Raw genomic sequence first — 17,753 nt, 5'->3', positions numbered from 1 at the left:
TTAACATATAAAATATGTGCCCTGCATAAATATTCCTTTTCTCTCCCTGTCTGGTTAGCATGCAGAAATGACACTGGTTTTGACACATTGAGGTGGCCCAGCTATTTTCACACTTGACAGAGCATCACATGTAGACATGGCATGGAGTGGAGACAGGAAGCCTTCCATGGAAGAAAATGAGTTTCATTATTGAACATTTTTTCATTATTGGTATTTTTTTTTCTAGTCTTATGACAAGAAAAAAATCAAAGCTCGGAAAAAGAGAGGGATTCTAAAATTCTGTATTCATGACAACTTATAGTATTTCACTCCCAAAAACACAGACACACGCAGCCGCTCCTAAACTTTCTCATTTTTCACTCCCCCTCCCCCTGTATGAAACAGCAATCTTTCTTCCTGTCACACTTTCTCTGTGTTCTAAGGTTCTGCCTTCCTGACTTTGTTTCTTCCTCCTCATCGTCCCAGTCCTTCCCCTGAATGTGTGCTTTTCTTGCCTGTCTTTTTTATCTCGTCAGCGTCTGCTTGATGGCATTTCATTCTCGTTCCCTCCACACTCTTCTTGGTTTAAGCACAGCTGTTACAACCATTCTCACTCTGTAACTTACTTTTGTTTTTCATACACACATACACTCACACACACCCACTCACAAACACACACACACTTTTTCTTCTTCTCTTTACTTCTGCCAATTTCACACTCTCTTCTATTTCTCTCTTATATAAATCTCCTTTTTTTTTACTGAACCTTGCAAAATCCTGCACACACACTTGAGTCAAATACCAGTTCTCTCTACATTAGTTAATCACACATCACCATTTTCACATCTCCACCCGCTCTGACAGCCACACACCCACACGTGCACGCACACACACACACACACACACACACACACACACACACACACACACACACACACACACACAAACTTTTACCCACAAGCTCTCCCCACCACACACATTGGTACACACCCTCTTTCCTCTCTCTCCCTTCTCCCTCCCAGTCACACACATTCTCTCTCTTCCTCATTGCTCAGCTCTACCTCAGCACAGTAGCATGTTACCTCGCTGCAGCAGCAGCACAGAGCGCTGATCTGAGGCTGACTGCTCTCTGGCTCACAGAGCAAACATATAGGGCAAAAAAAAAAAACAAGGATAAGAAGTAGGGAGCTGAATGATCACATCTCCTCTTTGATACCCTGCCATATTCTCTGATAGAACGAGAAGGAGGTGGAGGAGGAGGAAGAACCTTGGTTTTTAATGCCGTCTTGGCTCAGTTTGAGAGGGAAGAAGACAAAGCAGCAGCAGAGGATGCAAGGGAGACCAAAGGAGCAGAAAAGTTGCCTCTTTTGCTCTGCTGTTCAACCATCCCAAACAGCTGACAAAAGTTCAGTAAACTAGGAGGCGAAGAAGGAGGAGGTGGACATCTGAGGGTGAGGAATATAGGGAGCAGAAGCATCCCTCATCCCGGTCACTTTTGAGTGTGTGTGGGTTTGCTCAGCTAGAAAGGAGAACCAGCACTCCAGAGGCAAGCTCCCCATGTGGCAAGAGGCTCTGTGGACCCGTGGACGCTACCTGCTCGAGAAGAACGATGGCGGCGAGTGTAACGAGGGGCCCGAGAGCATGGTCGACGGGTTACCTGGGTTCCAGAGTGAGGTGTATGTGGAGGCGGAGAAACCACAGGACTGGCTCTACGAGTCTTACTACAGAATGAGCCAGCAGCATCCGCTTATCGTATTCCTGCTGCTGATTGTCATGGGAACCTGCCTCGCACTGATGGCGGTTTTCTTTGCCTCAGGACTGGTAAGTGTGTTTGTGTGTGTGAGCGTCAAAGGGTGTGTGTGTGTGTGTGTGTGTGTGTGTGTGTGTGTGTGTGTGCGTGTGTGTGTGTCTTTAGGTAAAGTGTTAATTGGTAAATCTTTTTTGCAACATGAGGGGGAAATTATTCATGCAGGCTGTAGAGGTTAGTGCAGGTTTAATGCAGAACATTAACTGTCAATTAACAGGAACTTATAAAAGCCACAAAGTTACTGCAGCAACATATTTTCAGATATTGTCACATTTACACATTCATATCTTCAGAAATATCTTCCTCAACGTTGTCAGCATAAACACACAAACTTATTTGTCATTATTTGGGTACATTTAGGACAATTTTCGTAAAAATCTTTCAGACAGCATGATGTACACAATCAGGTTGTGGGTTAAAAAAGTGTTCAAAACGTAAAAACAAAAACCATTAACCTTAAGGTTAACTCAAGCTTATCAGCTGCTAGCTACAGCTTTTTAATTATCGTACAGAAATCTTAATTTGTTCATCTTTTTCCACAGTAACAGTCAGTGTCTTTCCAAAAATGTCTCTTAATTGACTAGAACATTTAAATCAGAATCTGCATTTTTGGCCAGGTATGCTCACACACACACATGCACGCACACAAAAGATTTGAGTGGAAAAGCTCCAGGCGCACACACAATATTTGAATTTGGTGGTCTGAGCTCGCTATGTACAAAAGGTACAACATTAAATAAGAACTATAAACATAAAATAAGCAAAGACTAATGTTTAAAAGTCTAAATAAAACAGTACAGTGGTCGTGCAAAAATGCAGAGATATGCATGATAATAGAATAATGTAATTAAGTATTCAAAGGGTTCATTTACATGATGTAGAGAGAGTGCATAGACTGGTGCCAGATCAGGAGGACATGATAAGGTTACTGACCATAGAATTAGTTTGAATAATCTGATGAACATTTACAGTGCGTGTTGCTTTCAAGGTTCCTGGAATATTCAGTTCTGACAGTCTGTGTCTAGCGTTCATCAGAGTGACAGCCTGGAGGAAGAAACTGTTCTTTTGTTGGGTTGTTTTGGAGGTAGACTACAGAAACAAACAAAAAAAAATCAGTAAAACACAGAGTAATGGGATACCTTCAAAATTCTTATAGGGGTCCTTTATAACCAGCATTCATTCATGACTATGTCCGTTATTTACATTATTAACAGGATGCAATTTTAGAGCAAGAACAAAGGCCTATTGCCTTTCTATAATTAACTTATACTGCCTGTTTGGGATAAATGCCACAGTTAGCTTTAATTCTTTATAATGTAACACATGTTATCACAGCAAAAGATTGAGTGGGTAAAAGCTCAATATTCCATTATCAAGCATCGGGTAGAAACCTCTGTGTTAAGATGACAGAGGAGAGTTAGAAGAGTTTTGTTTTTGAATGAGACGGGGAGACCCCTGCGTATGAGTGTGAATATGTGCGACAACATAAGAGGCCGTGAAGCTGTATTCTAAATTGTAGAACTGAGTTTGCTAAGTGGATCAAGAGCGGGATGAGAGTTGAGTTTGCAGCGGTGTGGGTGTTTGTGCTTTTGTCAAGTGAAAAGTGTTGTTTTGGCCACAAACACTCAACCACAAACACAAGCCATTGTTTTTTAAGTGCTGCTTTTGTGTTTCTATAAAATAGCTGTACAAAAGGAAGCCCACTCCTAGCTGTGTTCGTTACTGTTTCAAAATGATTACTTTGCTGCTATATGTGTTCCGGGTAACCTGTAGTCGTGTGTCATTGCTCTTTACGTACGTCATGTGTTTTCATAGCTGCATAGTTGGGGCGAGTGCAAAAAAAAAAAGCCGTCTGACATTTAGAAAAGCCTTATAGAGAATTCACACAATAGACAAACTTTCATGAACATGTTGACCCTTGAAAACATTTGCTTGTTTAGCTTTAGGAGGGATTTGATTGTCTTTAAGGTCTGTCAGCAAAGCCCTGTTGCATTCAACGTATTTCAATAACAAGCTTTTCCCAATAGAACCTCCACCTTAATCGATCCCTTTACTTCTATTCAAGTCAAATCAATAGACATTACTTCCTTTGAAGCTTGATTTACTTCTCTGGGTTTTCCTCCCCTTCTCTTACTGCAGACTTCCCATAATCATTTCCTGCGATTCTCAATTTTGACATAAAAAGTCATTTTGCTTTTAGTAAATGCAAGACAGAACCCCATGTAGTAATGGAGTAGTTTTTTCAGCAAGGTACGAGTATTTACATCTTGTAAATGAAGAAGAATGTCAGGAATAAATAGTGTACGTTTCTGAGCTTGGGGCCGGGAGGCGGAGGGAGGAGAGGATGTTGTTTTAAAGTGTTCTGGCTTTATCAGTGAGCCGGCAGAAACTCTACCAAAGCAGCAGTAATGTCTCCAAAATTACGGCGCGATTGAATCTTTCTGCACAGATCATGGCTGGAGCAAAATTTGTGTTTTTTCATACAGTGTCTCCCCCACCACCACCACCACCCATGATGTGTAGTACATGTGTGTCTGTGTGTGTGTGTGTCTGCTTCAATTTATGTTAATTTTGGCATGTGTTGTTTGGGTGTGTTTGTCCTAGGAAGTCTCTCATTTCCTTCTTAGGCTAATATGCACTTTTTAGATGCAATTATTTCTCTCCTTCTTTTTGGATGCCTTCAAGTTGTAATAGGAATGTGTGTGGGTATGTTTGTGTACAAGAGTGTGTGTTTGTGTATTTAAAGGATCAACTGTACCAAGGCTTTGTACAGACCCAGCAATTCCGCAGCACTGTCATGCTAATGAGATTTTAAACACCCTTTTACAGTTTAATAGAGATCAATATTACATCTGGTAATGGGACATTGGAAATCTATTTGGACATTGAAGTTCTCCATTATTTTTACGATTTACACCATTGATTACGTAGTTTGGTGGCTGCAGTCTTCATCTCACTCCAGGTTTTCCCAGGCCTGATCACTGGCAGCACCTTTAAAGTCGGCATTTAAAGAAGGCGTTTGTACCAAAAGCTTCTGCAGAACCACTGATTTTGTTTAACCACACTGACATCTTGATGAATGCTGGGTAGGAGAGTTTTTGCGTTTTTGAAATCAAAGATCACCAGTGTATTCTTACGGTCAGGAGACGAACAGATGAGGAGAAAAAGATGTGACATCACTGACTGAGGTGTGGTCAACAACAACACAAAGCTCTGACGGTTCACATGCAGAAGGTATTCCCAAAAAAAGAAACTTGGGGAAAAAGTGTTTGTTTTTGCAAGCTGAGCAGTACTTTTATTTGCTTTGTACAATATTTGTAGAATAACCCACAATGCATCATTTAGTGTCAAACTAACCTTTCCTCTGCTACATAGCACGCCCATATTAACGTGGTCTATTTCCAAGTGTTTGTGATTTTTCTTATTTGCTTGGTGGGATTCTTTGCTCGTATGGATGCGTTTCAAACTGGTTGGATCCACTCAGCCAAGTCACCCTGCTCGTCCCTCGTGCATGTTTTTTTTTTGCCTGATTATGGCTATACTGAGGACTTCCATCCCTTGGGTGCTGTGATTAATTGACAAAAGGTCACATAGATGCAAACAAATGATTAAAAGAAAGCTGATTCTGATTAAAAGAAGAAAAAAAAAAGTCAAAAATAAGTCTTACATTTAAATGTGTAACTAAAATCCAATCACTGGAAGTAGTATCAAGCTTTTGGATCCTTCAAAAATTTTGAAGGATCCAAAACTGGTTGGGCAAATGCAGCATGCACAGCAACCTTTGGCTTGTTTAAGCTGGATGTGTGTCTCTGTTCTTCTGAACTACAAATGGAGCAATGGAGGAAAGGTTTGTCAAATATTAATGACATTCATAACCGAGCTGCGAGCAGATTGAAGAAATGGCCACCAGTGCAGCTACATCGTGCAGGCTATGTAAACATTAAAACAAAATATATACCTAATGAGTACAGTGCATACACGTCAGGACAAACATCTGCACCACCTGCCCCCTTCTCCTCACTTTCTGACATCATGCATTTGTCATTGTTGTGTCACTTCACTGCTACAAATCAAATCACTGCATCTCTCCCTTTCTGCTGCTGCAATAGCTCCCTTTCCTCCCAATACAATGGCTTGGTAAGCTAGACTGGGCTAAAAAAAGGAAGGAATTGTTCTGGATCACAATGCAGTATACTATGGCAGGCAGGCAGTCACAGCTCCCTCCCTGTATGCCATGTTGAAGAGGCTTCAACTGTTTCCTAAAAGGTTTTAACAGGATTAGATGACCTACAGTCAGAAATGTTCAAATGCAGATTCCCTTTTGGCAAAACATATATGTGATATAGGTATCTCACCGATGTTTGCACCAATGCTTATTGGGATTCAGCCCGCACCCCAGGCTGACTGTATAGCCGGTGTGGCGTCAGCAGCCACATCCCATGGGATCCTTTTGCCAGACCCTGACTCATACTACCTCTGCTACATTGTACTGCTGCTGCTGCTACATTTACACAGCAAAAGTCCTCTCTTCCCTGCTTTTGCCGAATTGCAGAGAGAAAACAACTTCAGTCAATTAAATTGTCATTTTTGTCCAGAAATTCAAGAGTTGTGTTTCACACCTTTTCCTTCACTCACATAAGAGCTGTCTCTGTGAAATTACAGGATAAAAGCATCTTTCTCAAGTCATTTTTATGCCTGCTCTGATTTTTGGCTTTACTTTAAATTCAGAGACTTCTAATTACTTAGTAGCTTTCTATTTAAACATTTAAAGTGACTGGACCTGTCAGGGCAATCATGACTACGGGACTAACTTATTATACTTCAAATGGGTGTTGTTCAGGACCGAGCCTGTGAGACTGTGAAAATGTAGTCCTTTCCATCAATAAATGATCGTGCTTATACTACTGTTCCATAAGTTACTTGGACTGAAGAGGGCAAAAGGACATACTTTACTCCTACACTGTGTGTTTTTGGACTAATGGGATTTCTGCATTTTGAAACAGGGGAGGTACAGTACTTTTGACACAGATTGAATCGTTAGAAAATTGCTTCTGGCTTTGGGCAGATGCAGAGGTAAGGAAAAGGTCAAAAGGAGGAAAGTGCTCAGGATGAAAACATTAATGGGGACTGAAATGTGCTGCTGCCACTTCCTCTTAACATGTATAAAAATAAGACAAATGAATCTAGGCTACAAGAATCCTACCATCCAACTGCACAGATCTTAGTTTATAATAAGGTCATTAAAAGTTTGGTGAGAATATTTGTTGAAACGGATGATGTATTTTTTTCCAAAAAGAACTGAATGATTCACTTTATTCAGCTGCTGAGTCTTTTCAGTTAAAACTAATGAAAAATTCCAGTTTGGGAACCAATGGTTTAGGAAGAACATTTGCACTTATATTTATGGTGTCAAAGAAACACATTTCTTCATAAGGTAGAGTGAGACAGATTGTGACACCAAGATATAAGAAAAAACGTTGATAAGATATTGCATGCCTCATGATGTAACACATCCGGCAACATTTGTCCTGTTTGTGATGTCTTTTAAAGAAAACACATTATGTTGTGTAGCTCCTCCTCGACTGTAAACATGATGCAGTAAAAAGAGGCTGTGGAGTACGAGGTGTGTGCATGTGTGTGCAATGTGTGTGCGTGTTTATGTGTGCATGTGTGTGTGTGCGCGCGCGCGCGCGTGTATGTGTTGAGAGCTTGTAACTGCTGACTTTGACAGTGTGAGTGCAGAATTGATGCTGTAGCACATTCTCTGGGCTCAGACTGTCTGTCTGCCAGTCTGTGTGCCGTCTGTTCGTCCGTTTTAGCGAGTGTGTCATGTTGTACTTGTAATCTCTTTATGGCAAGTAAATGCCTTCATAAGGATGCAGAAAAAGGTGGGAAACCGTATACTATAGGTTGCTTGGTTTGTCACAGACATATTGTAAAGCAGGGACTGAACTTGTCCATTTAACAGGACCTAGTTAGAAATCGTGTGTGCTTCAGTCTGCTTTTCAAATTTTATGTTTTTATTTATCATTAATATTTTTTTTATTTTGTTGCCTTTTTTCCTTTATTGTAGCAATAGGACAGTGGATAGAGTCGGAAATCAGGGAGAGAGAGAGGGCGTGCAGGAAAGGACCCACAGGTCATACCCGAACCTGGGCTGCCCGCCTGGAGGACCACGACACATATGTTATTTTTAGTTCTTATTCATTAATATAAAAAATGAATTTTAAGGCATGAATGCATATCTGCCTTTTTGACTCACAAGGACATCTTCCAACAGGAACACTGGCGGGATGACCTCCTGTCGTCTTCAGGTCAAAGTTCCTTTGGTCAAGACACTAAATCTCAAACTGCTCCCAAAGACATAGCCAATGGTGCATGAATTTGGATAAATGATTAGATTGTTATGTTGAATGGCAGGGACCTTACAGCCTCTGCCATCAGTGAGTGAAATGTGTGAAAGGGTGAATGCTGACATTTAGTGTAAAAGTACTCTGAGTGGTCGGAAAACCTACAAAAGCTCTGTATAAGTGCAGTCCTTTTAGCATTTTAGGGTCAAGTGCTTTTCAAAAAAAAAAAAAACATGTCATTTTGTCTCCACGAAACGTTTAGGTGGTGTTCCATGCTCATAATTTAACACTGAGGTCTAGTGGTTATCCAATAGTATCACAGAAATGTTCAAAGTGATCTTGTGGCCTTTACTATAGGACAAAAAAATGGAAACAGTCCAGTATGTGTTTATGCGACCAGCATTCTGACTATGTAATCAGTGATGTTCTGCAAAATATACCAAACCTTAAATTGTTTTAAACTATAATCCTTTCTGTTTGTGTGTTTCTGCAGACTACAGAGGATCACCTGACATTTTTAATCACGGTTCCCGCTGCTCTCTTCCTCTTCCTCTCCATCTTCATTCTTGTCTGCATTGAGTCGGTCTTCAAGCGGATGCTTGGCCTCTTTTCTCTTCTTATATGGGCCTGTCTGGTCACCATGGGTTACCTGTTCATGTTCTCAGGAGGGATCCTCAGCCCCTGGGACCAGGTAAAAAAATCTATGTCTTTGGTTAATGTTCTATCTTATTTGTGTCATTGTTACTGAATAAGATAATGTTTTCAGTTCAAATGACATTGGACACAAACTCTGTTAAATCCATGTCTAACTATTGTTTGTATTCATCAGTCTTTTTGTGCATTCAAATGTGCTTATAGAGTTCCTTACCTCCCTCTGTTGGTGTTTTAACCAATATGCATGCATGATTCTATGTGTGTGTGTGTGTGTGTGTGTGTGTGTGTGTGTGTGTGTGTGTGTGTGTGTGTGTGTGTGTGTGTGTGTGTGTGTGTGTGTGTGTGTGTGTGTGCGTGTACTGTATGTGAGAAAGAGAGAGAGAGAGAGTACAGAATTAATTCCACATGTGACAAGTGTTAATGAGGCCTAATGAGTACTGGAGGTGACCAGATCAGCAGACAGACACATTATTTTTCAGTGCCAGACACCTTCTCTCTCTGTCTGAGGAATCCTATTTTCTCATGGTAGCACCCTGTCTCCCCCTATTCATCAAATCCTATATATCTCTTTCCAGTCTCACCAGCTGCCTTCTCCTATCAAGACCCCCTCCATGGCCATAGTTGCCAATTCCCTCTTTCCGCTGCCTTACTCTTTCACTCCACTATGTCCTCTAGGTTGCAGATATTTTTAACAGTGGTCCACCTCTATCTATCTATCTATCTATCTATCTATCTATCTATCTATCTATCTATCTATCTATCTATCTATCTATCTATCTATCTATCTATCTATCTATCTATCTATCTGTCTGTCTGTCTGTCTGTCTGTCTGTCTGTCTGTCTGTCTGTCTGTCTGTCTGTCTGTCTGTCTGTCTGTCTGTCTGTCTGTCTGTCTGTCTGTCTGTCTGTCTGTCTGTCTGTCTGTCTGTCTGTCTGTCTGTCTGTCTGTCTGTCTTTATAACTACTGACTAACTGACTGATTTACTGAAAAGTAAGAAAGAAAGAAAGAAATTAAAGTGGCAGGGAAGCAGAAATCTGGAGAAAAGAGAACAGCTGGAATTGCATCCCGCTCTCAGCAGGTTGGATTGATTGTGATTACTGAGAGAACAGCATGTCTGATGGTGAACATAGAGCTAATAACAGTAAAAGAGTTAGAGTGGTTTTGACAGTGCAGAGAGAGGGGGATGTGTATTGTTCTCATAGGCGAATCACTGTATGGGCAAAGTGAGGCCCAGTAAGAACCCAGGGCCCTGGCAAATGGGAGTTTATGTTTTTTAATATAAAGTCTTTTTTGTTTTTTAAATTTTGGGCTGAATATTCTTAGCCTTCTTGCTTCTCGTGGTTTTTCAGGTGAAGGTAAGGCATAAGTCTTCACATGCAAAATGGTTCAACAAGTTATCATGATATGTCAAGCATATTTCTATGCATTTCCATTACACTTTTTTTTTTTAAATCGTCCTAAATTGATAATTTTCTCCCAGGTGAATTTTGATTATGAAATGTGTGAAGCATTAGATCGACCAACGATAAAACCAGTATTCTGAAATAGCTCAAAGGTGCAGCTCATAAACATCAACTAGCCAACAGGGTGGAAACATAACCACGAGTGCTGCTGTGAGAATGTTGTGCTAATGCATATTCCCATTATTGAGCCATACAATACAGAGCGCCTTGTCACCTTTGTAGACTCTCTACGGGTATCTTATCCCTGAACAAGAGAGGGGTCAGATTGGAGATGAATGTGGTGATAGAAAGTACATGATCGCCAGCCACATACACAGATGACCCTTCTGGCTGCTGTGGATGCAGCGTGTGATGACATCACAGCAGATGCTGAGGCTGAATAAGACTCTCTAAAAGAATTGTTTCATGCTGCACAGGAAAAGAAGATATTGTGTTGTGATGTGGATGAGAGTTTGTGGCCGAACAGAAGGTCAGGAGGTGTAGGAAGACTGCATTGTATTTCCTATAGCACTGCATGCACAGTTTTCCCTATGCTTGTCCTATGTTCACATTTATACTTTTGTTTTGTTTCTTGTTTTTTTTCTTTGTGCCATGCAGTGCTGTCTTTTCCTTTCTGTATCACAATGACATGATCTGTAAACAAATTACAGTATAAATATTGAAAGCACGAATGTGAATCTTGTCTTTTGCAATCAATCTTCTATATATACACATAAGAAGGTGTAACTTACAATACTTGTCATCAGAACTTTAGCCATACAGTAGTTTACAATCAGAAACCCCTCCACAGTACACTGTTACATTAATAACATGATTAAGCAACTTTGCTGTCTTATCCGTACACATTGACGCAAGGACTTGCCATGCTTCTATTTAGATAGAAGCATGTTATTTACTTTTGAGAAATGAATAAAGGATTTTGAGCAAGTGACTGGCTTTTGCAGGTAATTCATGATGTTTTGCTATTTGTTTGACTTTGTTTTGAGAAATACACTTACTGTTTTGCAAATGTTGAGGATGATCTGAGAAATGTACCAAAAGCAACTGAGGACAACTGCAAAAGCAATACGTGCCTTGTGATTGTGAGCTGCCCTGTGCTATTGCACGACTAAACTCGAATCCAGAGCACTGTGTGGCACACACTTGCAAATATTGTGAGAGATGTTATCCCAAAATTTTAACAAGCTGCTTAAAGTTCTGTGGGGTACAAAATAGCCAAACACTTGTGCTGGGGGTTTTTGAGTCATGTGAACTATTATACTAGAGAATAGAGATAGAGAAACGTGTTCTCAAAGAAATGAAGTAAGATGATTGCTACAGCTGTTATCTGGAGGTGGTTTTAGGTGTACTAGAATTCAGAACAGGCTGCCATGAGATGAAGTGTGTGTGACTGCCTGCGTACCAGACAGGAACAGGTGATACGCTTGAAATTGAACTGCCATTCACTTGGAATCACATGTACAACCAAATAGACTCCAAATGCCTCCCATTTTTACAGAGGTATGAGATCAGGTTAAAGAGTGTTAGGTCATTATGAAACATATAGAACCTGCTCTGACGTCAGCATCTTTCCTTTTGTTGGCACCCTTAGCAACAGAATCACATGTATCCAGTGCTCTGTTTGTTTCCATCTCTTTAGTGATATCAATGCATCACCAAGCAATCTGTCCGACGGCCACCAAGGCCTTAGCAATGAAAGACAAACATATTGATGAAACTCTGTCAACTCCATTTCTATCTTATCTAATTCACTCCCAACTGTCATTTTGGATAGATTCCTGTTTGCAGACTGACTCTTGGAACTTGAAAGGCAGAGGAAATAAACAGACAGGCAGGAAGGTCAAACAGACAGGCAGGAAGGTCAAGGTTCATCTTGTGTCTCAGTTAAAACTGTGACCCTATCACGCTGGTCACCACGACAACAGGAAGGGGTGGACTGCCAGCAGGGGAAGTGGACAGGGCCAAAGCAAAAGGTTAAGTCAAAAGGATCTTGGACCAACCCAGTAGGAAGCAGATCTCTAGCACAACAAACAGAAATGTGCACACATACGGATTTGTCTAGTGTCAGATAAGGAGTCTGAGTTGTGATGGAAACGGTGAAGAGAGGACTGATTACATTTAACAAGCAGAAAATGCCATCATAATCCATTGTGCACTGAGTAATATTTATACCATAAAGTCTTTATTTTCCATCAGTTTCATTCACTCAGATGTTCCCAAGCTGGTTTCAATGTGCATAATAACAAAATATGATATTGTGTGCTGCTGCATGAGTAGCCTGGCATCAGTTAGCAGACTGATGTTGGAAGACACAGAGCAAACAACTCTATTGATATTTAAGCACAGCCTCTTCATTCTCTATTTGCTGTGGTAGCTCTTGGCATTACCACAGTTTAAATTCAGTCCAGAAGTGCTTGGCATGTTATGCTACATAAATAATGTAACATAATTGCAATTTGTATCTGAGACAAAGAAATATTGATCATGATGATGTTGAAAGTTTTTTTTTTTTTAACCTAAATATGTCGTCTAAATTGTTACTATTTGATGTCATCTCTTTAAGTCAATATATTTCTTTACAAAACACAACACACAAATGTAATAAGGTTTCCTAACATCAAAGCCACTCCGCAGATTGGATTAAGCAGATTAACCCATATCAACACCTTCCTGTTTCCTGTTTGCAGGTGTCCTTTTTCCTCTTTATTGTGTTTGTCGTCTACACCATGCTGCCCTTCTCCATGAGAGGAGCCATTATTGCCAGTGCCATCACCTGCTCCTCACATACTGTCACCCTAAGCGTCTGTCTGGCTTTTACCGTCAAAGAACTGGAACCTCTGGTCTGGCAGGTAAGATTTATTTTCACCCATGCTGAATCTGAAGGGTGTAAGGTAATACACAAGTAAATAGAAAACTCTTGAAATCTTCAATTTACACAACTCTCTGCTTCTATGGAAGACAACTCTGCACTGAATTTCACTTACGCTTCTGACTAAGACGCCAACACATCTCTCAACTTGGTAAGGCTGTTCCTTGCACGATTAAAAATCATGAGGTACAATATTTTAATAAGGTCTATGCTGTATAACATGAAACCTATCCTGCACTATGATGACACAGCACTCTCAATAAAGCCCCCAGAGTCAAATGAGTTTGTTTTTTTAATATACGGTACTCAGGATCAGCCTATATAATATTGGCTCTGAATAAACTTCATCTCGATGGAGTAGCACACTACAATCTCTGCCCAAAGCGCAGAGCGGAGGTTGCTCTAGAAAAACCCCAAACACAAACAGCAGAGTCCAAAAGGATTAGCTCAACATCTGTTCTACACAATAAAGATACAGTTACAGTATCATGCTTACTGGAACTAATGTGTGTGTGTGTATGTGTGTGAGGCGGACAAAGACCTTCAGTACAATTTGAGATCTTCTCAACCCTCCTCTAAAAGCAAACACGATGATAACACAGAAATCTCAATAGTTTCTTTCTTTCTCATCTCGCACACATACACATATTGAAACAGCATACAAGCAATGAAACGTGGTCAAAAAAGGTCATTGCCCTTGAATACAGAAATAGGGACACTCTATTCGTATGCATTGGAACAATTTAAAGAGCCTGAGGTTGACACAGTACTGGAAAAGCACAATCGAAGTGTGTGCCTTTGCCTACTTTTACGAGGTGATAATGTTGGCGCAACAGGCAGAAGGCAGATGGCAGGAATATTACATGTTGAGGCATATCTGGAACATGCGTCATTATTTTAATGCCTCGCTCTCTGTTTGTGTATGTGTGCCTGTGGTGGCAGATCTTAGCCAACGTGATTATCTTCACCTGTGGCAACCTGGCTGGGGCGTACCACAAACACCTGATGGACCTGGCTCTCAAACAGACTTACCAAGACACGTGCAACTGCATCAAATCACCCATTAAGCTGGAGTTTGAGAAGCACCAGCAGGTACACACACACACACACACACACACACACACACACACACACACACACACACACACAACGATATCCAATACATTTGTGTGATTTAGTGTTTGTAATGTTGTCTCAAACATGGTCCACTTTTTTTTAAAACACATTTGTGTTTTTCAATACATGGTTACCTCTGATGGCTTTTAAAGATGAAGATTACAAAGAAACTCTCTATTCCCACTATCACTTCTTTATCTTTTAATTGCACCATAGAAATATGAGACAAGCCGTTTAAATAGATAGTTTATTCCCTCATTGACCCTTGATCTTTCAAAATGAACAGACAGAAACTGTCCTCAATTACATCCTCCGAAAGCTTTTACAGCAATCCTCAATTACACGCTACTTTGATTGGGCGCCTGACTTTTTATGTAGCGCTCCAATGGAGTTAGCATTTGTTACTCGGTTTGGGAGTCTATAAAATTATGCAGTGCATTGCTTTGAAATTTGGAACATAATTTAGTTTTGTCCCCACACAGAACCATAATAGTTTTGTTTGTTCGAAGGGTCTAAATAACTGTGTTTTTCAACGGCTGCATGCTCTGGCTTGGGCTGTCTATAATTGGATCGCAGTCCTTTCACTCGTCCTCCCTGTCCACCATCAGCTTGGAAACGTCTCCTTCAGTGAGACTAGCCTAGTTCATCCATAAGTCTGTTCAGTTCTGATTCCAGTAAATACACCACGTTTATATGTTTCACTACTGTCACTATGGGACGCATAGTGGGGGACAGCAGGAAAGAAAGACACATTATAAAAATGATTACCTTTGGTAGCTTTCAAACTCGTACTTTATCAGAGCTTTTTTCCATAAGCAACATAATGAAATATATCCAAATGAGTTAGTTATGTATGCTGTCTAATAAAAACTTGCCTCTGTAAAGCTGCTAATATTCAATACATTGACTCTATGGACAGTTTCCTCCAAAATGTAATAAACAAATTAAACATGGACAATTTTACAACTTTAGTATTTATATATTCAGTACTGGTGTAAAGGTATTAAATTATTTCAACTCTGGTTTTTAATGACCTTGTTTCTTACACAATCATTTAGGCTGTTGAAAACTATTCTTAAAACTAAACTATGTTTTTGTGTACTTTCACACTTATGCAAAATACATTAAAATGCTCAACATCCTTTTTAAAAACAGTGTAAGTGATGTTTCTGTGAGGTTGTTTGTTGATATTACCAGCCTTCTTTCAAAACCGCAATTACAACATATGAACCCAAATTAAATCTACCATGTCCTTTATTTTCTACTAATCAGTGGTGTCTCAGATTAGGGTTCGAATTGAGCTAAATCCATCATGTCAAAAGAGACATTATGCACGTAAATGTGCTCAACATTTGCATCTTTGGCCCTGACAGAAGCCATTTTCTCTGACCCAAAATTAGCTGTTCCACACCAACTCAAAAAACTAGCTAAGATTATCCCTGCTATGTTATTACTACTACTATTATTGCAACGGATATTCTTATTATGGGATTAAATACAACATCATAATGAATCACATTTCATATATGTGTTTGTTTATTTTAGAAATAAAACAAATCACCCTATTACATGCCAATACTGACTACTGAATACTGAATACTGTCAAAAACATGAATGAATTGTTGCATATGAGAATTTAGTTTTTTCCACATGAGCAGATTTCTGTCCAAAGCAACAATGTTTTGTACCTGTCATCAAAGTTGTTTTTGTTTTTTTAAACAAAAACAGGTTGTAAAAATGTATAGGCAAAGTGAGTGTGTGTGTGTAGATGTGTGTGTGCGTGTGTGCGTGTGTGTGTGTGTGTGTGTGTGTGTGTGTGTGTGCAGAACATTACATATCAAATGCCAAATCTTATTCAAAAGCTGAGTACGGATCCCTACTGTGCATTAATCAAACACATAATTATTAAAGCCAAATCTACTCAGGTTATAACACCCCCTCTCCTGCCTCACAGTAGAGTGCCCATATTGCTTCAGTGATGAATAAGTAAATAAGTACGGTTGGTGTGGGTTTCTATTTTTAGCAGTCCCCTTACCTCTCTCTAAGCCCTCTCTCGACTTAATTTGCTGCTGTGTTTTAGGAAATGAGCTCGTGGTGTGTGAACAATGTAATGACCCTCTCTGCTGTGAGATGCATTTATGAGTCACATCCCTCAGGCAGCTGCTATTCACTTTCTCTAATATGCACACACACACACACACACACACACACACACACACACGCATGCACAGACACACACACACACACGCACACACACACACACACACACACACGCACACACACACACACACATAAACACGTCTGCTTGCATACACAGTCACTCTTAAACAGCCGTCCTCCACCCGATATGGTGCAAAATCAAAGCCAAAAACCCACAGCATGGTTACACAACAACAGCTATGTGTGCACATCTCGAGGAACTTTTTTGTAAAGAAAAAAAATTGCAGAGATGTGACATGTATTCACAAATAGTAGAAGTAAGTTACACGTTCTAAGACATCTTTTTCTTGGCCACCTTGAAAAAAAAGTGATCCAAAATATCCTGTTCTATTTTAATAACACATCCAAATGCTCTACATTATTATAGCCTCTTTGTTACATAAGAGAACTACTGTATATGCAAGTTAATTGTATAACAGGTTGAAAGAAGCCTTGTCTTTTTCTACATCACATCCCGTTTGCTTGACTCTGCCTCGTCTGGATTTCATCCCTGCCCACGCCTTGTCTCCAGGAGCGTTTACTGCTGTCATTACTGCCTGCTCACATAGCCAGAGTGATGAAAGCCGAGATCATCCAGCGGCTGCAAGGACCCAACTTTGGACGAACTGAGAGCACAAACAACTTCCACAACCTCTATGTGCAACGGCACACCAATGTCAGGTTGGGTTCCTTTATTATCATATATATGTGCCTTCATAAAGGAACGTTTTTGTTTTTTTTCTGCCCTCATCTCAGCTGTAGATTTCTCGTATTCTATCTCGTCCTCCCCCTCACCTCAGCTCTCCCCTTGTCTTCTTTCTTTTGTCCTCCACTTTCCAGCTACTCTCACAGTTGAATGTATATGTTCCACTCCTATGACCCTCTATCAGCTTCATTTATATGTTATTCTACACTCTCATTCCAAACCATCCTATCGTGCTACTCCTTTTAATTGACAAGTCCAAATTCAATTCAGGAGTTAATCCACCTCCATCGTATTGCGAGGTCACTTTGCCAAATGAAAAAGAGCCTATGTCCCTTTTTCTTGATGACACCTCCTTCTATATGGTGAAGTTCAAAGAAACACACAAGAGGTTGTGTGTGCTCATAGGTGTGTGTCAGTGTGTGTCTGTCTGTGTGTGTGTGTGTGTGTGTGTGTGTGTGTGTGTGTGTGTGTGTGTGTGTGTGTGTGTGTGTGTGTGTGTGTGTGTGCGCGCATGTGTGCATCTGTGTGTACAGTATGTCCTCATGTTGATCTCCCCATCATCCCTCCAATAATAGCAGATTCTCTTGGGATCTAGCTCAAAGTAAGGAG

General features: G+C 40.3%; 1 protein-coding gene across 2 annotated transcripts in view; it reads left to right on the top strand.

The window, feature by feature from the left end:
- The first annotated feature begins 1,040 nt into the window (after positions 1-1,040).
- The window catches only part of adcy2b (adenylate cyclase 2b (brain)), a 43,396-nt gene continuing 26,683 nt past the window's right edge, over positions 1,041-17,753 (top strand). For both annotated transcript variants that reach the window (XM_079368208.1, XM_079368207.1), the window contains exons 1-5: positions 1,041-1,800; positions 8,630-8,827; positions 12,942-13,103; positions 14,066-14,215; positions 16,971-17,119. In XM_079368208.1, coding sequence (XP_079224334.1) covers positions 1,537-1,800; positions 8,630-8,827; positions 12,942-13,103; positions 14,066-14,215; positions 16,971-17,119 — 923 coding nt within the window. In that variant the 5' untranslated portion in view covers positions 1,041-1,536. The remainder of the gene's footprint in view (positions 1,801-8,629; positions 8,828-12,941; positions 13,104-14,065; positions 14,216-16,970; positions 17,120-17,753) is intronic.

This window comes from Symphodus melops (genome assembly GCF_947650265.1).
Source record: "Symphodus melops genome assembly, chromosome: 18".
Taxonomy (NCBI): Eukaryota; Metazoa; Chordata; class Actinopteri; order Labriformes; family Labridae; genus Symphodus; species Symphodus melops.
This window is presented reverse-complemented; position numbering and strand designations above follow the sequence as displayed.